This window comes from Geotrypetes seraphini, chromosome 5 (assembly GCF_902459505.1).
Source record: "Geotrypetes seraphini chromosome 5, aGeoSer1.1, whole genome shotgun sequence".
NCBI classification, from domain to species: Eukaryota; Metazoa; Chordata; class Amphibia; order Gymnophiona; family Dermophiidae; genus Geotrypetes; species Geotrypetes seraphini.
The window spans coordinates 269,316,533-269,338,715 of NC_047088.1; the positions used below are offsets into that span (position 1 = coordinate 269,316,533).

The window sequence follows — 22,183 nt, forward strand, 5'->3', positions numbered from 1 at the left end:
CTCATAGATTCTCCTCGTTCAGGATCGTATCCAATTGGCATTTGATTAGTGTTTCCATAAGTTTACTCACTATCGATGTGAGACTCACCGGTCTATAATTCTCAGCCTTCGTCTTGCATCCCTTTTTGTGGAGTGGAATGACATTAGCCATTTTCCAATCCAATGGGACTCTTCCTGTACTTAGGGAAAGATTGAAGAGCGCGGATAACAGTTCCGCCAGGACATCACTCAACTCCCTGAGCACCCTGGGGTATAGTTTGCCGGTCCCATAGCTTTGTTCACCTTGAGTCTTGATAGCTCCTCGTAGACACTGCTGGGCGTAAACTCAAAATTTTGAAACGGGTCTTCCGAGTTTTCCCTCGTTGGCAGCTGAGGGCTGGATCCCGGTGCCTCGCAAGTGAAGACCGAGCAGAAGTATTCATTTAAAAGTTTGGCTTTGTCGGAGTCCGATTCTACATAGTTCCCATCGGGTTTCCTAAGGCGTACTATCCCATCTGTGTTTCTTTTTCTGTCACTAATATACCAGAAGAAGGATTTATCGCCCTTCTTGATGTTCTTCGCAAGGTTCTCCTCCATTCGGAGTTTGGCCTCCCTGACCATTTTGACCGCTTTTGATTTGACCAGATAGTCTTCCTTGGATTCTCGCTTCCCTGATAGTTTGTAGAGGATGAACGCTCTTTTCTTCTTTTTTATGAGGTCTGAGATCTCCTCAGAGAACCACAGCGGTCTATTGTTTCTATGCCGTTTACTTACTGATTTGACGTAGCGGTTGGTTGCTTCGTGTAAGGTTGATTTCAAAGTTGACCACATTACCTCTACATTATCTGTTTCGGCATGGTTTTGCTGTGCCCGATGGATGAAATCTCCCATGTTTTCGAAGTTTGTGCCCTTAAAGTTGAGGACCTTGGTTGATGTGCTTGACTTAGTGAAACCTTTCCTGAGGTTGAACCATATCATGTTGTGGTCACTGGAGACCAACGTATCGCCTACTGAGACCTCTGTGACACTTTCTCCGTTGGTATTAGGTCTAGTATCGCCCGATCCCTAGTGGGCTCTAATACCATTTGTCTGAGTCTCGCTTCCTTTATAGAGGTTAATATCTTCCTGCTGCCACTGGTCATAGCGGAAAGTGTGTTCCAATCCACATCAGGCATATTTAAGTCTCCTAACAATACTGTGTCTCCACGCAAAGTGATATTCTCAATGTCTTTGACTAATTCTATATCCATGTCCTCCTGTTGTCTTGGAGGTCTGTATACTACATCAAGATACAGGCATTTGTCCTTCCCCCTAGCCAAATTCACCCAGAGGGATTCCCCGATGTACTTGACATCTGCGATTTTGGTAACTTTGATGTCCTCTTTATTGTATAGTGCTACCTCTCCTCCTATTTTGCCCTCTCTGTCCCGTCGAAGTAAATTGTATCCCGGTATAGCCATATCCCACCCATGGGAGTCCGTGAACCAAGTCTCGGATATCCCCACCATATCTAGGTCGGCGTTCCTCATTTCTGTCTCTAATTCCAGAATCTTATTGCCCAAACTGTGGGCATGTTTGCTATGTCTCTGTGTAGATATTCCTGCTTGAGCTAATTGGACTCCTATAATACTTTTTGCAATGTGTGTACTTACCTCAGACTCAGAAAGGGATTGGCAACTTACCTCGCCAAGTTGGTTACTTGCGCCAGCACGTGAGTGGGTACCCTCCCCCAACTTACCTAATTTAAAACCCTACGAAGTCCATCATGCCCAGCAGTACACTCATGCGGCGGGACCTGTGCAGTAATCTTATATCTATACCCCTCTATCCCCTTTTCCAGCAAGAAATTATCCAATCCTTTCTTGAAACCCAGTACTTTACTCTGACCTATTACACCCTCTGGAAGCGTATTCCAGGTGTCCACCACAAGTTGGGTAAAGAAAAACTTCCTAGCATTTGTTTTGAATCTGTCCCCTTTCAACTTTTCCGAATGCCCTCTTGTTCTTTTATTTTTCAAAAGTTTGAAGAATCTGTCCCTCTCTACTCTCTTTATGCCCTTCATGATCTTGTAAGTTTCTGTCATATCCCCTCTAAGTCTCCTCTTCTCAAGGGAAAAGAGTCCCAGTTTTTCCAATCTCTCAGCATATGAAAGGTTTTCCAAACCTTTTATCAGACGTGTCGCTCTCCTCTGAACTCTCTCGAGTATCACCATAACCTTCTTAAGTTACGGCGACCAATATTGGACCCAGTACTCCAGATGCGGACGCACCATCGCCTGATACAACGGCAAGATAACTTCTTTCGTTCTGGTTGTAATACCCTTCTTGATTATGCCTAGCATTCTATTTGCCTTCTTAGCAGCTGCTGCGTACTGTGCCGTCGGCTTCATTGTCATATCCACCATTACCCTCAAATCCCTTTCTTGGGTACTCTCATTCAATAACATCCCTCCCATCGTATAGTTGTATCTCGGGTTTCTGTTTCCCACATGTTATACTTTACATTTCTTAACGTTGAACTTCATCTGCCATCTTGTCGGGACAGTAAGGGAATTTTTCAAGTACCTTTCTTATTTCTAATCTTAATGTATATTTTCTGTAAACCGCTTAGAACCTAACGGATGTAGCGGTATATAAGAAATAAATTACATTACATTACATTACATTCCCCTAGTTTGTTCAAGTCCCTTTGCAATTCTTCGCAGTCCTCTTTAGTCTGAGCTCCACTAAATAGTTTGGTGTCGTCTGCAAATTTTATTATCTCACACTTCGTCCCTGAAGGAAAAAGGGATAGAAGGGTATAGATAGAGGGTTACTATACAGGTCCTGGACCTGTTGGGCCGCTGCGTGAGCCGACTGCTGGGCGTGATGGACCTCTGGTCTGACCCAGCTGAGGCACTTCTTATGTTCTTATGTTATGTTCTTAATAGGGACAATTGTTGGGCCTGAGTGCAGAAAGAAAGAAAGAAATGAAAGAAAGGATGCACAGTCAGAAGAAAATGCAACCAGAGACTCATGAAATCACCAGAAAGCAAAGGTAGGAAAAATGATTTTATTTTCAATTTAGTGATCAAAATGTGTCAGTTTTGAGAATTTATATCTGATGTCTATATTTTGCACTATATTTGTCTATTTTTCTATAGGTATAAGCACATAAGCATTGCCTCTGCCGGGTCAGACCAGGGGTCCATCGTGTCCAGCAGTCCGCACCTGCGGTGGCCCCCCAGGTCTGTGACCTGTAATTGGACCTTACCTAAGTCTTTCATCCCCTATTCATTTAATGCCTGTACCTATACCCTTCAATCCTTTTATCCTTCAGGAAGTCATCCAATCCCTTTTTGAAGCCCAATATTGTACTCTGCCCTATCACCTCCTCTGTGAGTGTATTCCAGTTGTCCACTACCCGCTGAGTGGAGAAGAATTTCCTAGCGTTCGTTTGAATCTGTCTCCTTTCAATTTTTCTGGATGCCCTCTTGTTTTTGTGGGCCCGGCTAGCCTGAAGAATCTATTCTTCTCCACCTTCTCTATGCCTTTCATGATCTTATAAGTCTCTATCATATCCCTCTAAGTCTCCGCTTCTCCAGGGTAAAGAGCCCCAGCTTCTCCAACCTTTCAGCATACGAAAGGTTCTCCATGCCCTTTATCATCCGTGTCGCTCTTCTCTGGACCCTCTCGAGTATCGCCATATCCTTCTTAAGGTACGGCGACCAGTACTGGACACAGATAGAAGTAGAGGTAGGTTATAGAAATGGTCAGGAACCACTTCACAGGTCATAGACCTGATGGGCCGCCGCAGGAGAGGACCGCTGGGTGCGATGGACCTCTGGTCTGACCCAGTGGAGGCAACTTCTTATGTTCTTACTCCAGATGTGGGTGAACCATCGCTTGATACAATGGTAGAATAACCTCCTTTGTTCTGGTAGTGATACCCTTTTTGACTATGCCCAACATTCTGTTCGCTTTCTTAGAGGCTGCTGCACATTGCGCCGCCGGCTTCATCGTTTCATCCACCAATACCCCCAAGTCTTTTTCAAGGCTTCCTTCCCCCAGTATCCTCTCTCCCATCGTATAGTTGTACATTGGGTTCCTCTTCCCCACATGCAAGACCTTACATTTTTCTACATTGAAGCTCATCTGCCATCTTATTGCCCACTCACTCAGTCTGTTTAGGTCTCCTTATAATTCTTTGCAATCCTCCACGGTTCTGACTCTACTGGAGAGTTTTGTGTCATCCGCAAATTTTATAACTTCGTACTTCGTCCCTGTTTCCAGGTCATTTATGAATATATTGAACAGCAGTGGTCCCAACACTGACCCCTGTGGGACCCCACTTGTGACCCCTTTCCAGTCCGAGTAGTGTCCCTTTACACCTACCCTCTGTTTCCTATCCGCCAGCCAACTTCTGATCCATCTATGCACGTCCCCTACCACCCCGTGGCTCCACAATTTCCTCAGTAGGTGCTCATGGGGTACCTTGTCGAAGGCTTTTTGGAAATCAAGATATACGATGTCTACGGGGTCACCCTTGTCCAATTGCTCACTTATCCCCTCAAAGAAATGCAGTAGGTTAGTTTGGCATGATCTTCCTTTACAGAAACCATGCTGGCTTGTTCTTATCAGATTATTATTTTCTAAATGCTCATTGATACTTTCCTTGATCAAGGATTTGGCCATCTTTCCCGGTCTATAGTTTCCTGGGTTGCCCCTCGATCCCTTTTTGAAGATAGGTGTAACATTCGCTGTCCTCCAGTCCTCCGGGATTACCCCTGATTTCAAGGTTAGGTTGCAGATCTGCTGCAGTAACTCCGCTGTTTCATCTCTGAGCTCTTTCAGTGTTCTCGGGTGGATTCTGTCCGGGCCCGGAGATTTGTCAGCTTTTAGTCTACCTATCTGCTTGAGTACGTCTTCGAGGCTTATCTCAATGCATGATAGTTTTTCCCCTTGATCTCCCCTGAAGATCTTTTCTGGTTTCGGCACGTTGGATGTGTGTTCCCTTGTAAAGACGGACGAGAAGAACATGTTCAGTCTGTCAGCCACCTCTTTTTCTTCCTTCACCACTCCCTTCCTGCTGCCCTCATCCAGAGGTCCCACCTCCTCCCTCGCTGGCTGCCTTCCTTTCACATATCGAAAGAATGGTTTAAAATTTTGTGCTTCTTTGGCTAATCTCTCCTCGTATTCTTTCTTTGCTTTCCTGACCACTCGGTGACACTCTTTTTGTTGCTCCCTGTGCTCTTTCCAATTTTCTTCGGTTTTGTCCTTTTTCCACATCCGAAATGTCCTTTTCTTGTCTCCTATCACTTTCTTTACTTCAGTTGTTATCCATGCCGGGTCTATTGCTTGATTCTTTTTGCATCCTTTTCTAAATCTAGATATATGCAGGTTTTGCGCCTCGTTTACCATGTCTATGAATAAGGACCAGGCTTGCTCCACAGTCTGCGCTTTCTTAGAGCTGTTTTTGAGTTTTTTTCTCATCATTCGTCTCATGGCGTCATAGTTCCCTTTCTTGAAGTTAAACGTTGTTGCGATGGTTCTCTTTCCCTTTGGTAACCCTACCTCCACTTTGAATTGGATCATGTTGTGATCACTGTTGCCTAAAGGTCCCACTACTTCCACTTCCTTTGCAGGTCCTTTCAGCCCATTGAGGATTAGATCCAGAATCGCTGATCCTATCGTTGGTTCCTTGACAAGTCTCGTATAGCCTCCAGGAACTCCGTCTCCTTTGTGCATTTTGAAGTTCCAAGACTCCAGTCTATCCCGGGATAGTTGAAGTCTCCCATAACTATGGTGTTAGTGTTATAATATTGAACAATCCATTAAAATATTAGGGGTAACGTTGGATAAACACCTTACATTGGAGAAACTCACCGATTTACTTATTAAGAAATGTTTTTCAGTGCTCTGGAAGCTTCGTACCATCAAGAAATATTTTGATGAAGTCTCCTTTCGGTTGTTGGTGCAATCTTCCATTTTAAGTATACTGGACTACTGTAACATTATATATGTAGGGTCTTATTTGAAAATTCTTAAGAGATTAAGGGTAGTCCAGAACGCTGCTGTTCGCCTCATTTTTGGCTTAAAAAATGGGAGCATATCACTCCTTTCTATCACAAACTGCACTGGCTACCGCTGGAGTCGAGTATTATTCAAATTTTCTTGCATTTGTTACAAAATAGCATTTGGTCTGGCACCAGGTTATTTCCTTTCTCATTTTTCCTGGAGTCATTTTAACAAAAATACACAGAGAGTGCAGTTATTTACTTATCTTTCTATAAAATCTTGCCGCTACAAGAGGTTCCTCGAGAAAACTTTCTCTTTTCAGGCCGCCAAAATGGATATATGGCTCGGAAAAATGATGCTAGAAGCTTCTTCTTATTTAGATTTTAGGAAATTACTAAAGACTCCATTATTTAATAGGCTGACATCGTAATGGTTTTACCTTTGCTCTTATTTCAACCGTGTTTCCATTTGATTTTCATGTTTCTTACTTGCATGGTTTGCCTTTTTATCTTGATCAATTTTATTGTAATGTTTTTGTACTTTGTATTCCGATCAGTTTTATTGAAATATATGTATTGCCTTTTTATTGAATTCTATTGTGATTTTCATTGAAAATGTATGTATGTATTGTTGTTTCTCATGCTGTGAGCCGCTTAGAACCTCCCTGATATGGTGGCATATAAATCAATTAGTAGTAGTAGTAATTTATAGCTGATTGTTTTGGTTTATTGATGTAATAATTAATTCAAAGAGGTGTATGTCACTAATAAATGCTTTTTATGTGAAGGGGTTGGAGTGGAACCACATAATTGATGTAGATCCATCAAAGTGAGCTCAAGGCCCAGTATGGATTGCAAATCTTAACCATTTGAAAGAGTTTGAAATTTCTGGTGTTCTTCGGCATACCACTGGAGTCAAGTTTATTCAAGTTTATTAAAAAAATTTTTAGACTGCTTATTCGAGTTTCTAAGCGGTTGACAGTGTAAAATTACATAAAAACGAGTTATAAAATAATAATAAAACACGAAATGGGGGATACAGACTAACGTCCTAACATACAAACGGCTTTGATCAAAAACATACAAAATGAAACAATAGGATAGTGGGAGAAAACTACAATTGATATAGGAAAGGAGAAACATAAAAGGATAAAACAATAGTTTAGGATAGAAATGAAAATTGATTCAAATTTTTTAAAAATTAAAAAAAAAACACAATTTTTTTCAAAACTTTGCCCTTAAAAGGACAGTTATTAACCAAAGGCATCTTGGTTAGGTCTTGACTTTGATGTTCTTTTTAATTTATATATTAATCACTTTTTCAATATTATTTCTGTACCCTATGAATGTTACTATATTGGTGTCTACATGTATCCTGTTTTCTTATTGTACTCTGTCGAACTATTTTGATTAAGAAGACTATAAATTTCAAAATCAAATTAAATGATAATTTTCAGTAAATGGAGAGAGATTTCGTAGCTGCCACAGGTGATAGAGACAGTTTTTAAGTGTTGTTCAAATTTGCAGGATCCAAGTAAGTGATGAGTCTAGCAGTATCCCAAGATTCCGGACCTGTAATTTTAGGGGGAGTTCATAGTTCCCAAAGGTATTTTGCCTATTTGTGTTTGGAACCCACAGAATCTCACTCAAAGTGGTGGGATGGATTTAGATGTTTGAAGTGGGAACCCCATCTGTGCTCCTTCTACTGGATGATCTTTTGCATTTAAAACACTAGGGGGGGGGGGGGAATTCTACCAGTGCCTAAGTTCAATGAGAAACACCACATTAAAGTTAAAGCACCCGCTGGCACCTCAATAAAAGGCACCAGAATCATGCTTATGTAGGTAGTTTATGGTGCTTAATGCCAGAAGTGCTGTTAGATGCGATTCATGACAAAGATAAGCCTGGAAAACCCTGGTTTACATTTCTGGGGCCTATCTTTCCCGGAGGTGTGATTCTCTATATAGTGCCATCGTGTGATGGACGTGCGATCAGAAAACACGATCAGAAGACATTAAGGGCCGGATTCTGTATAGGACGCCCAGTCTCAGAAGCCACCTAAGCGGCTTTTGAGAATCGCACACAGGCGTCCTTTAGAGAATCGCACCTAAGCCCACCTAATAACCCAATTCTCTAAGTGATATCCATGTCACAGGCGCTGGGATACAGAATTTGGTTGCAATGAGTTTATTGCGGCAAGGGATCTCCCTGCCGTCCTGTCTCCCCCCTCCACGAAGACTACGAGCAGGAGGGATGCTGTCCCTCCTGCTGGAACCCCCCACTGGCAACTTCCTGAACATCGTCAGCAGGAGGGATGCCCAGTCCCTCCTGCCAGTACCGCTCCCCCATGCCAGCGATGTACGGGGCACCCAAAACTAGATAAACTGACCTCTCTTTCAAACAAGTAACCTTAGCATGGATAGTGATCAAGAATATATGAGTCACTCAGAAACGTGAAACTCTTCAAGGAAGGAACGCTCCCCCCTAGAGATGAACCAGAGTTTGCCTTCCAGTCATTGCAACTGTTTCAATGCTGGTCACGCTCCATGTTTGGTTATAAAAATAAATAAATAAATAAATAAAGATTACAATCTTGCAACTTCTTGTGTGAGAGTTCTTTCTTATTTTTTCTTTTCTTATAAAACAAACATCACTCTATGGATTGTAAGTAATGTGATGACTTAACTTCATAACGGGTAGGGGGTCTCCTTCTATGTGGCCCCATTTCGATTGCTTCTTCAGGAGACCCGAATCATAAATCCTTAGTTCAACACTTATACGCTTTTAAACTTCGTGATGTGACAACAGTATACAGCAAAAAGCCAGTGGTGAGGAAAGATTTCACTACCCACCCCCGGCAGAAGTTTAAATAGACTTACATAGGCTACTACTTGGAGGGAGGCTCTGCATGATACGTACCACCGAAGGACGCTGTCAGTGTATACAAATTTTCAACTACCAGAAAGAAGCACAGCAGCACCTATCCTTTTTGAATGTAAAATGTGGGAGGAGCTTCCTAAGCGTCAGAGATATGGCTGACGTCACAGTAACACGTATCCAGTAAAGTATAACTCCGTAGCTATTTCATGCTTAAGGGAAAACTGAATCGACATGAGTTGAAGTAGTGTCCACTGTACAAGTTGAAATAATAATGAACTGTAACATTCTAAGTGTACACCATTAAGTCCTTTATGAATGTAAAATGTGGGAGGAGCATCCCAAGCGTCAGAAATATAGCTGACGTCATGGTGACACGTAGCCAGTGGTAATCTGTTGAATAACTCCGTAGCATATTCCATGCTTAAGGGAGAAATGAATTGACATAAGTTGAAGTGGTGTGAGTTGAAATAATAATAAACTATGACATCCTGAGTGTGCATCATTGAGTCCAAAAAACGATGTATTTATAAAAAGGCAATCCATTCCATTTCACCATTGAGTCCGTTAGGGTATAATGTGTTGAGAGTGAAAATCCATTTTTGTTCCTGTTTCCAAAGCATGTGAGCCACATCTCCTCCTCTGGTCAGATTTATAACATTAAGTATTGAAAACATGAGGTCTGTGGTTGTATGCTGGTGTTCTATCCAATGCTGGACTAGAGGAGCCTCTTTTACTTGGGTGCGTATCCTACTAATGTCTTCTCCTATGAGGGTCTTAATACTTTGTGTAGTGCACCCCACATATAATAGATGACATGGGCATTGAATTACATATACTACTTGTTTAGAATCACAATTTGTAGCTGGGCATTTAATCTTACTTAGACCATTGCAGTGTATGGACATTTGCTGCAAAGTGACAATGTATTTACACATCTTGCAGTGCCCACATGGTGTGTGTTGCCCTGACGTTCTTGCTGGTGGGTGATTGACAAACTGAGAATGTACCAGCTGCTGTTTGAGGTTACGCTGTTTAAAAAAATGCAAATCTTGGTATATGTTGGAATGCTTAATGGTATTGCATAATACCCCAGTGCTTTTTGATGATCCTCTTGATGTCAAATGCCCGGACTGAATATGGGAGAACACACACTAGAGTGTCCTCCTCTTGCTTAGAAGATGGGTTCAATAGCAGAGATCTATTGGCATATAACCCTCTCTTGTATGCTTTCTTAACCACTGATGGAGGATAACCTCTTTGTATGAAACATGTTCTCATATCATTAGCTTTGAGAATGTAATCTTGGACTGTGGTGCAAAGTCTCTGGAGACGTAAAAACTGCCCCACCGGAATATTGTTTCTGAGATGCCTGGGATGAAAGCTACTGTATTCCAATAGATTGTTTCTGTCCGTGGGTTTTCGAAAGATGGTGGTGGAAAACCTGCCTTGGTGTAAACAAATCTGAATGTCTAAAAATGACACCTGTCTCAAATCTGTGCACATGATGAATTGTAAATTGCTATCACATGAATTTAGCCACTCCAAAAATTCAGGAAGAACATTACTTACAATCCGTAGAGTGATGTTTGTTTTATAAGAAAAGAAAAAATAAGAAAGAACTCTCACACAAGAAGTTGCAAGATTGTAATCTTTATTTATTTATTTATGTAACCAAACATGGAGCGTGACCAGCATTGAAAGTTGCAATGACTGGAAGGCAAACTCTGGTTCATCTCTAGGGGGGGGGGGGGGGCGTTCCTTCCTTGAAGAGTTTCACGTTTCTGAGTGACTCATATATTGTTGATCACGATCCATGCTAAGGTTACTTGTTTGAAAGAGAGGTCAGTTTATCTAGTTTTGGATCTAAGCATTTTCCTGACTTCCACTAGTATCTTAACTAGTATTACCCCTACGACTCCTGAAGGAAATTGTTAGCAATGTACGGGGAGCAGGTTCCAGCAGGAGGGACTGGGTATTGCTCCTGCCAGTGAGTAACAGGGGGATGTGTGGCCACTAAACTTACTGCGGCAGGGAGATCCCTAGCCACGATAAGCTCGGTGGCTGCGTCTGCTTACAATGTAGGCCAGCATTTTGCATGTACAGCTGCCTAAGGCTACTTCCGGGCCAAGACAAACCCACACCTACCCTTAGGTGGGTCTCCCTAGGCTCCCAGAGGCACCTACAATGTAGGCGGACTGCCTTGTGAGGTTTTTTTTATTTAAAAAAATGTGCGTCTCATTTGGCTGATTAGGCAGCAGTTGGCCGCCTACAATTGGGACGCTGTTTATAGAATTTGGCCCTAAAAGTTACAGAATAGGGAGGTTTGTGTGTATTTGTTCTGCACATTTCAATTCTAAGTGTGTTTAACGTGTCTTGTACATTGAGAGCAGAACTATCTAGAATCACTAATGTCCAAAATGCTTTTCTATGTGTTTATTCATTTTCTGCACACCATTGAGGGTTCAGCAGCTATGAAATTGAAAGCGGTGTACAATAAAACCATTATCAGCATAAAAACAGAACACATCATTACGGGGGATATGTCTTTATACTCTTTTTTTGTTTAAATCTTTATTGATTTTCCAACGTTAACAAAAATGCAGTACAGTATCTACACAAACAACATCAATCCTATATGCATGTATAATCAATCAAAATCCCCCCCCCCCCACCTAACTATCATATCCTCTTTATACCCATGGCATTATGTTGAAGATGCCTGCTGTCGCATCCTCTGAATGGTTGTTTGACATAATTGAGCCATTTAAATCTTTCATCTTAGCACCCTTTTTCATAAAGCTTGGAAGCTCTAATGGGTACTTTGTCTTGTAAAGGATTTCTGGGTCAAATGGAGCTATTTCTCCACTGTGTGTCATTTTAACTACTCTTGCTCTCCACAGGTCTTCGGGGGGGCTTTGCTCTCCAAACCACAAATCCTAAAAATCAAAAGAAAGATCACATTTCAGAAGCACAGCATAAGGCTGAAAAATGCCGTTTTCTTGCCGATAGCTAGACTCTTTGGAGACTGTGAAACTGCTGGATGGGGGGAAGTTATCAAGGTGTACCGAAGAGAGCTTTTACCTTGAACACAGTGTTAGTCCATCAGCCTATGAACACTGGACCTCAACGTGTGCTCCAATGTTCCTAGACTGCATCTTAAAGAGGCCACAATGCTGCCTTCCCCCTCCTCCCCAAACTAGGGTTACCAGATTTCCTCTTTAAAAAAAGAGGAATCTGGCCCCTCCTCACTTAACCCTCAGCCCCGCCTCCACACAAACCACTTGTCTCCTTTCTCAAGCTCAGGGCCATGTTTGGATGTTGACATGGCGATTGATTGATTTTTAAAGTTTCTATACTGTCTAAATCCTAGGCGGTTTACAATATATCCACATACATAATACTTGAAAGCAGTACAAAAGACAGACAAAACATCAGCATTTAAATTCACAGTTAATCTTTGATCACAAGTCAGACCCTATAAAAAAGCATTAATGAAGAATTGTGTTTTGAGGAGTTTTCTGAAATTCCTCTAGCAGCACATTTACTTAGCTGCTCTGCCAGTGAATTCCATAACTTCACCCCAGCGCAACAAAAGGTCATTGCACTAGTTTCTACATAGTTTGGATTTACATTGGTCTTTAACAAAGCAGAATTTCCAGAGCGCAACGATCTGTTGGGCTGATAAATGGTCATTTTACTCTTGAAATACTACCATACAAAAATTGATGACAGATCATCACAATCTTATATTGTATTCTAAAAGCCACTGGCAGCCAGTACAGTTGTTGAAGACAAGGTGTAATGCGAGCATATTTTGATGCTCCTGTAATCAATCTGGCTGCAGCATTTTGTACCACTTGCAATGCCCTGTACCTTGTCTTAATCACTCCAAGATACAGGGCATTGCAGTAGTCAATCTAATCTAATCTAAACCTTAAGTTTATATACCGCATCATCTCCATGAGAATGGAGCTCGACACGGTTTACAAGAACTTAAAATAGTGGGTAGAGAAGAAGAAAAAGGATTACATGAACTTATGTGTAGAAGGGGGGAAGGATAGAGCTACAATTTGCTGAAAAGCCAGGTTTTCAGTTGTTTGCAGAATAACTGAAGGGAGCTCAGGTTCCGCAACGGGGTGGTGAGGTCATTCCAAAGACCTGTGATTTTGAAGAGAAGGGATTTTCCCAGTTTGCATGAATAGTGGATGCCGCGTGGAGAGGGGAAGGCTAGTTTAAGCCTTTGGGCAGTTCTGGAGGAGTTGAAAGACAGTGGGATAAGAGGAGGCAGGATTCCATGAATGATCTTGAAAGCCAGGCAGGAACATTTGAAATGGATTCTGGAGATTATTGGGAGCCAGTGAAGTTTGGCAAGGAGTGGGGAGGCATGGTCAGACTTGCGTTTTGAGAAGATCAGTTTGGCTGCAGTATTCTGGATTAAGGCCTCGATAAGACCATTGCTTGCACTACAGTGTGGAAATCAAAGGGTGCCAACATCGGCTTTACTTGATACAATTAATTTATTTGTGCAAAACATATATGTACAGTTTTTGCCACTTGATGTCACATGCATGCATGTGATGTCATATCAATGTTCCACATGCATAGAGGATATCCAGATACAGCCCTGAGCTTGGGACTTTCTAAAACCTGGACAAATTGCCCTCCGGGCATCTGCACAGTCCTCTAAAAAGAGGACATGTCTGTGTTTTCCTGTACATCTGGTAACTTTATCCCAAGTAGCACTTGCATCTTCCCCTGATCAAAAGCCCCTCTGATGAGACCCCCCCCCTCCCCACTTCCTAAAGACACTTTCTAACCTTGGGGGGCCTACTGGTCTGTACTTGGTGGTCTACAACAGCAGGTAAGGGCTGGTAGGCCCTCCCCAACTTGTTCTTTCCTTTCCCCTTCCTACCTCCCTCTTATTTTTATTTTGACTTTGATGTAATTTTGAATCTTCCCCTCCCCCAGTGCCTATTGTATCTATTTTGTCCGTATCTTTGTCTTTGTCTAGTCTGTAGGTTGCCCTATTGTACTTTTTTATTTTTATAATTACTCTTTTTTAAACTCCAATTTTATCAGTTGTAAACCGTCCAGATATTTGTTTGATGGTCGATATATCAAACTGTAAATAAACTTGGAAACTTGAATGGTGGTTTGGATTGGAAAGATGGTATTGGGGGAGCTTGTTATTAGATGGCAAGGTGGAGGTCAGAATCAGAGGGCTTGTGATTGATGGTATTTGGATCTGTGGGGAGGCATGTGATTGGAAGAGATGTGATTGGTGAAGGGTGCAGGTGCTGTTTGGAGGGGGAGTGAAGGGACAGTAATGTGACCTTTTAAGATGTGGCCTGGGAGCATTAGACTTTGCTTTGAGGTTTGATGTTCCTTGGACAGTAAATTTTTCCAACTATAATGCAACTTGCAGTGTAACTCACAAGTTGTATTATACAATTTACATAATAATTTTGCAAGTTAGTACTATTTGGCCCACATTAGTGGCATACCCTGCTTGTTGGCTACCCAGAGCGGAGCAAACCCTCCCCTGGTCATAGCATCCCTTCCTCTGAGTAGCAGGGGGTGCATGGAGTGGTTGCAGGACTATGATCTGCATGTGTGCAGCTGTTGGCTCTGCCGATCCCCTATCCTGGAACAGTAAGTTGATATCAGAGGGCATGGAGGTTGGAAGAGGCAATGGCTGCACGCATGCAAACCACAGCCCCATGGCTACTCCAGAATCCCCCCAACTTGTACCCAGGGTGGACTGCTCCCACCCTTACTTTCACTTTGAGTGGATGCGTGAGATTGTTGCCAGTATAGCGATCAGGCTTCTAACAGTGTCTTAATTACCATTGATTGGTTAATCTTTTTAGATAAGAGACACTTGATAAGTTGCACTTCATTGGAAACAAGACCCCTGAGACAGGCCTTAGGGCCGAAACATGTACGTGTTGGGTCTTAGCAGTGATTACCGGTAAACAGATTGAACATCACAGGTCGCCTCTTTTGTCTTCTTTTGTTCTACTTTGAGGAGGAAGAATCTCCTGTATTCGTGCACGCATGCAAACCACAGCCCCATGACTACTCCAGAATCCCCCCAACTTGCATCCAGGGTGGAGCGCCTCCACCCTTACTATACTAGAGGCCCCCATTGACTTAGTTATCACTGTGTTAGGGTAATTTAAATCTTATTAGAACTTGTTAACATATGTTAAAGAGCAAATAATGTGACATCCAACTATACATACCTCTAGGAGAAAACTGTGATGCCTAGATCGTGAAATCCTAAACTGCGCCTCAGAAATCAATAACTAGATGTTTGTCAACAAATTACAACTAAATGCCTCTAAAACAGAACTTTTTTGGATCCGCAAAAAACACTGCAACCACGCCTGTCCCTTGCTACACTAGGACTCGACTATCATAGCTGCAAAAGACCAAGCAGTCTAGAAATACTCTAATCTAATCTTCTATTTGTGTGTCGCACATACCTATTCAGGCTCTAGGCGACATTCAGAGAGGGGTTCAAAGGAGTTCAGGAGGGGGGAATAAAAGGGGGCCTTAAAGGTGGGAGGGTAAGAGGGGGGCGAGAAATCCTTGTTGCCTAAGAGCTTCATCTAGAGAAAAAGGTGGAAAGATTCATTTCTGAGAAGTCAAGTAGGTTGAGTTGTCAAAGAGGATGGTTTTCAGTTTTTTTCCGGAATGTTGTATGTTTACTTTCTTTTCTGATCATTTCTGGCAGGTTATTCCAGGTTTTTACTGCTATGAATGTAGATTTTTTAAGGAGGGTAGATTTAACTGTATTCTGTTTATGAGTCTCCTGGAGATAGACCAGACTGTTGAGAATAGTTGGGTGAAAGGAGTGGCTGAGTTTCCATGGATTATGTGGTGTAGGATGCATGATATTTTGAAAAATATTCGCGATGAAATTGGTAGCCAGTGTAGTTGTTTGAGGAAGGCTGAGATCGAATTGTATTTCTTTAGGTTGAAGATAAGTCTAACAGCTATGTTCTGAATGAGCTGCAGTTCGTGAACTAGAGTGGAATTGATGCCCATGTATGCTGAGTTGCAGTAGTCCAGCTGGGGTAGTACTAACCCATGTACTGACTAAATGTATCTTTATGGTAACCCACCTGTTTCCCTTACACTGACAAAATGCACCTTGTATTGTAACCCACTTGCATCCCATGTACTGACAAAATATATCTTTACTGTAATCCACTTGTTTCCCATGTACTGACAAAATATATCTTTACTGTAACCCACTTGTATCCCATGTACTGACAAAATGAATCTTTAATGTAAACCACTTGCATCCCATGTACTGACTAAATGTATCTTTATTGTAAACCGTTTCTATCCCATGTACTGACTAAATGTATCTTTATTGTAAACCGTTTCTATCCCCCCATGTACTGTCAAATGTATCTTTATTATAAACCGCTTCAAACTTCACGGTATAGCGGTATATAAGAAATAAATTATTATTATTATTAACAGCTGGGCAATCAAAGCAAAATGATGTTGGTGGAAGTATGGCTTAATAAGTCTTAGTTGGCGCATGGTGAAGATGGTCTTTTTCTGGAGGCTGGAGATTTGAGGATCCATTGTGAGTGTGTCATCCAGAATGATGCTAAGTACTTTTGAAGATTTCTCCACTGCGAGAGTGGTACCAGATTGAAGATTAATGCTCATCGGAGCATTCTGCTGAGCAGTGTGGTAGCAGATGGCTTTGGTTTTGGTGGCATTTAGTTTGTTTGTTTGTGGTTGCCCAGTTGTGAATTTTTTCTATGTTGTTTGAAATTTTCTCATCTATGTTTAGTTGCTTGTTTGTTATACGGATGAGGAGAATAATGTCATCTGTGTAGGATAGTCTTCTAATTTAATGTTTCCAAGTGAGCTCGTGAAAAGGTTGAAAAGGATGGGGAATAATGGGGAGCCTTGAAGAACTCCACAGAATGCTTTCCAGGGGTTGGAGAACTCTCCTTCCTTTTTAACTGTGTACTCTCTATTTTATAGAAAGTCTGTAAACCAGTCTAACACAGTCCCTGTAATTCCGATTTCAGATAGTTTGGTTATGAGAAGATGATGGTCTACCAAGTCAAAGGCAGCGGAAATATCAAACTGGAGTAGTATTGCTTGATGGCCAATGATTAGTAGTTGTTTTATTTTGGTGATTAGGGTGATGATATGGAGTTCTGTGGTGTGTTGCTTTCTGAAACCATATTGGGATGAGTGAAGGCATGATGTAGCTCAATATGAGAGGCTAGTTGTTTGCTTATATGGGTTTCAAGGATTTTTGTTAGAATAGGGATGCCAGCAATGGGCCTGTAGTTTGAAGGTATGGAAAGGTCTGCTGTTGAAGTTTTCGGTATGGATGTGAGAGCAATTTTGCCCATTTCCTTGGGTAATTTGCCTTGATTCAGGGAGCTATTTAAGAGGTTTGTGAGCCATGCTATGATTTTGGGGGGAGTGGCTGACAGTAGGTAAGTAGGGCAGTTGTCAAGAGTACTACTGCACGTAGAGAGTTTTGATACAAGTTTTTTTGTATTGTGGTTGATAAGTTCAGTGAAGGTGGTCCAGATTTGATCTGCTATAATAGGTTCTGTGTGGTGCTCAGAGGTGCTAGGGTAGTGGTTGTTTGGGATGGTGGACTTTGCGACTTCTGTTTGGACTGATTTGATTTTGCCAGGTCTTGTGCGGATATTTTGTTGACGTGACCTGTTGATATTTTGTCTGGTGGGGATGTAAGCTGTCGTACCAGATGGAACAGCCCTTTATTATCGTTTTTTTTAATTTCCTAGTTTGTTAGCATAGCAGTTTTTCTTGGCTTCATTTGTGTTGAACTTGTATTTGTTAATAGCTGCACGCCACTGTGCTCTGGCTTTTTGCTCGTTCTCCATTTCCTCTCCAACCATCTGCATTGTTGTTTGTCTGTTCTTAGGGAGTCTGTAAACTAGGGTGAAGTTCGATTTGGTTTTATTTTACATGGACAGAGGGGGTTATGGTGCCTAGTGTATTAAGTTATGATTTCGTTCCAGTTGGTTAGCATTAAAGTTGTGTTATTTGATGGGTTAGTGAGAGACTTGGATACTGTGCACTAGTCTTATATCCTTGGTGGTCTTGCTGTTCTGGTCTTTGTCTTTGAGATTGAGGCAGAAGTTCAGAAGGTAGTGGTCAGACCATGGGACTGGGGACCATTTGACATTGCTAGTGAGATTTATGGAGGAGGAGGATGCAAGTAGATCAAGTGTGTGGGGCCTGAGGGGGCAAGTGTGTGGGGCCTGAGGGGGCAATTGTGATTTGACAGTCTTGTAAAGGATTTCTGGGTCAGTAGGGCTTTGAGTTTGGTGACCTCTTTGTTGACTGTGGATTCAAGAGGAGATTGATATCTCCCAGGATGATTAGTTTATCGTGTTGGCAAGCTAGGTTGGTGATTATTTCCATTATTGTGGTGATGGAGCTAGATTAGGAGTTAGGAGGTCTATAGACCAGAAGGATTCCTACGTTGTTCTGTGTGGAATTAGTTTTATCTTACAGTTTGCAAGCAATGTATTCCAGATTGGTGTGAGAGCTTGAGTCTATTTCCAAGATGATATAGGCTTTTTTGTGAATAATTGCTAGGCCGTCTCCCCGTTTGAGTTTTCTCAGGAGTTGGAGTATGTTGTATCCTGGGGGAGTTCTGGGCTACCTTGGTCTGTTAACCATGTTTCCGTGATAAATGCTAGGTCTATATCTTTGGTGGTGATCAGATCATTTATGAAGAATAGCTTCTTGACCACTGATCTTGCATTCACGTACATGCAATGGGCAGAGGAGGGTTCGTTATTGATTGGTTTCGTTGTTAGGTTGTTGTATGGCTTAGGGAGGGGTCGTTTTCTATGTATATGTTTGTCATGTCTCTTGGTCCAGAGTATGTGAAGGAGCCGACTGCTTCCACCAGGTTGTGTAAGAGGTTCTTGCGATCTGGGATCTTTGCTTCTTGGGATCTTGTGAGGCATTGAAACTGTGGTTGGGAGATATGTTATGTAGTGCTGTGAGGGTGGTGAGAAATAGAAACGGGAACTGAGTGAAGGAGGGTTTCATTTTGTGGGTTTGTTTGTTTTGGGGGGTTTTTTGTTGAGGTTACAAGGCGATAGGATAGAAGAGTCTTGTGTAAAATGAGACAAGTATTTCTTTTGAGAATTAGGGAATGGTAGTTGTGCCTTTGTCTGTGTAATTCTGCTTTCTCTGTGTGCTTGTCTGTCCGTTCGCTCTGGAGATTGCAACTCTAGATCGTTGAAAAATTAGGGTTTGGATGAGGTTGTTGGAAATTATGTATATCTGACTCTTTTTGATGCCAACCTGTCACTTTCCAACCATATCTCTCAGGTGCTATCTTCCTCATTTTACTACCTGCGACAACTCTGGAAAATAAGGAACTACTTTTCTGAGTCTGATTTCACCCAACTACTCTATGCTTTAGTCCTCTCCCACATGCACTACTGTAATGCACTATACAGTGGTCTCACAGTGAAGAACAAATGGCGTCTCCAGCGTGTACAAAATATGGCAATCAGACTTCTATAAACCTCCATGCCCATGACTCTGTCTTTACCATTTTCCTTTCTCTGGAAAAGATTTTGTTCTACGTTAATACCTTTCAAGTATTTGAATGTCTGAATCATATCATCCCTGTCCCTCCTTTCCTCTAGGGTATACATATTCAGGGCTTCCAGTCTCTCCTCATGCGTCTTATGGCGCAAACCTCCTATCATTTTCGTCACCCTCCTCTGGACCACTTCAAGTCTTCTTATGTCCTTCGCCAGATACGATCTCCAAAACTGAACACAATACTCCAAGTGGGGCCTCACCAACGACCTGTATAGGGGCATCAACACATTCTTTCTTCTACTGGTTATGCCTTTCTTTATACAGCCTAGCATCCTTCTGGCAGCAGCCACCGCCTTGTCACACTGTTTTTTCGCCTTTAGATCTTCGGATAGATCCCGTCCGGTCCTATTGCTTTGTCCAGTCTGGTCCCATCGCTTTGTCCAGAATGCAATGAAGATTACGGGCCACTTTACGATCCTGAACAAACCCTACCAGGCTTCAACAGCATTACTATATGGGCCTCCCATAGAGATGGTGGTAAACACTCCTGGAACATAGTGTTAAAGGTAGGTGCCAACACCGGCGCAACTTCCGTAGTAAGCAATTTGTAAAACTCAGAATGAAATCCATCCTGACCTGGGCTTTTTCATAGTTTGCTAGACTTAATGACCAGAGAAACCTATCAAGAGAGGGGCATTTAACATCTGCTGCTGAGCTTCCGAAACCTGGGGGACAGGAATATTAGCCAAATAGGTTTCACCTTCCATCTTTGGTGAGCAAGGAAGATCATATAACTTTTGATAGTACCGCCAAAACACCTCCACAACATCAGTATCTGTATGGACCATACTGTCATCATCCCAGATCACCTGCATTACTCTAGTGGGCCCTGTTGCCACACACCAAATTAGTGAGCAACTTCCCTCCCTTGCCATGTAAATAAAAGCGGTGTTTAAAGTATTGAAGGGACCATGTCATACAGGCATGAATGAGCTCATTCAGAGAGGCTTGGCAAGCCAAAAGAACAGCCCTATACTGGGGAGTGGGGTAACAAGTAAACCAAATCCTGTCCGCCCTTACCTGTTTCTCCAAGCGAAATATTTCATGATCATGGGCTTTTTTCCGAAAACTAGAAAAGGCAATAATCTCCCCACACAGCACCGCCTTCACAGCTTCCCAATACAGAATCAGATCTTCCAAATGGGAAACATTATGAAACTGAAAATCATGCCATTTTTTAAATAAATGGTCCAAAAACTCTGGGTCTTTATATAATTCCAATCATCTGATCCCATCTCCAGATGGGCCCACCTCCAGTATACACCAGATAAGAGCATGGTCAGATACACAATAAGGTCCAATCCCAGCTAGATGCGTATTAGAGAACAAACTCTTAGAAAGTAACCAGTAATCAATCCAAGACTGTGTGTCATGGATTCTGGAAAAGTGAGTGAAATCCCTCTCCCCAGAATGTAAAGTTTGCCAAACATCAAAGAGAAGAACAAAGATAGGGAATGACAAAGACATCGCCGACAAACTGAACACATTTTTTTGCGTCTGTATTTACCAAAGAGGATATACATAGCATATCGGAACCCATCAGGCTATAAGCTGGAAACGAAGAAGAGAAACTGAGAGGGTTCACGGTCAGTCTAGATAAGGTATGCAGGCAGAATGATAGGCTAAAGAGCAATAAATCCCTGAGATTGGATAGCATCCATCCAAGGATCATCAAGGAACTTAAAGGGACTATAGCTGAACTATTTCAGCTAATAGCCAATCTGTCGATCAAATCGGGAAAGATTCCAGAGGACTGGAAGGTGGGGAATGTTATGCCGATCTTCAAGAAAGCTTAGAGAGGGGATCCGGTTTGCCTGCACATCTGAAGATGGATCATCGATTGTTTGATGTTTTTTTGCGGCAGTTGAGTGTTTTTTACTTCAATGCCTGATTTCTATAAGGATTATGAATTGACTAGGTAACAATTGGGTGATTTGATCTGTTAGCTGTTGACCCCCCCGCCCCTCTTTGGGGTCTTGATCTACCCCGACACATAGTGACTTCAGGATAACATTGGTTATATTTGGCCTTTTCTGCTTGTGACTGCAGGGGACATTTTATTTGGAAGCTTCCGTTTTGACTGAGCTTTCAGAATCTGAGTGGCTGTTGTGTGTGAATGGTTTAGTTCTGCATGTTGGAGGATTGTGTATGTCAGCAGATAGAATTGTGTATGGCAGCAGATAGAATATGGTCTCAATTCCCCAACATACAATGGCCCGAATTCAACAAATACTACAAAAAATACAGCCATGCATCCTGTGACCTCAACAACTGTCCACCATATCTCCTAAAAACATCCAGCACAAAATTCCGCGCTCTTCTTCTAAACTGGATACAAATCTTGCTAATAAACGTCCACTACCCTACCAACCTCAGCAAAATCATCATCACCCCGATCCTCAAAGACCCCAAAGGACCGATAGACCAAAAAGCCAACTACAGACCCATTGCCTCTATTCCACTCTACGTCAAAATAATAGGACTAGTTGCCAAATTCCTCTCCAGTTACCTAGAAAACCATAACATTCTCCATCCCACACAATCCGGCTTCAGAAACAACTTCAGCACGGAAACACTACTAGAGTGATCTCTCTTGGACACAGCCAGACAACATCTCAGCACAGGAAAAAAAATGATGCCCATGCAACTAGGCCTTACCGCTGCATTCGACTTGGTGGA

The 22,183-nt window shown here is 42.2% G+C and overlaps 1 protein-coding gene across 1 annotated transcript in view; it reads right to left on the reverse strand.

Annotated features, from left to right (window-relative positions):
- Nucleotides 1–11,544: 11,544 nt before the first annotated feature.
- Nucleotides 11,545–22,183, reverse strand: part of ADCY10 (adenylate cyclase 10) — an 803,671-nt gene continuing 793,032 nt past the window's right edge. Inside the window, exon 36 of the mRNA XM_033944139.1 lies at nucleotides 11,545–11,790. Within this exon, the coding sequence (XP_033800030.1) occupies nucleotides 11,545–11,790 (246 nt within the window). The remainder of the gene's footprint in view (nucleotides 11,791–22,183) is intronic.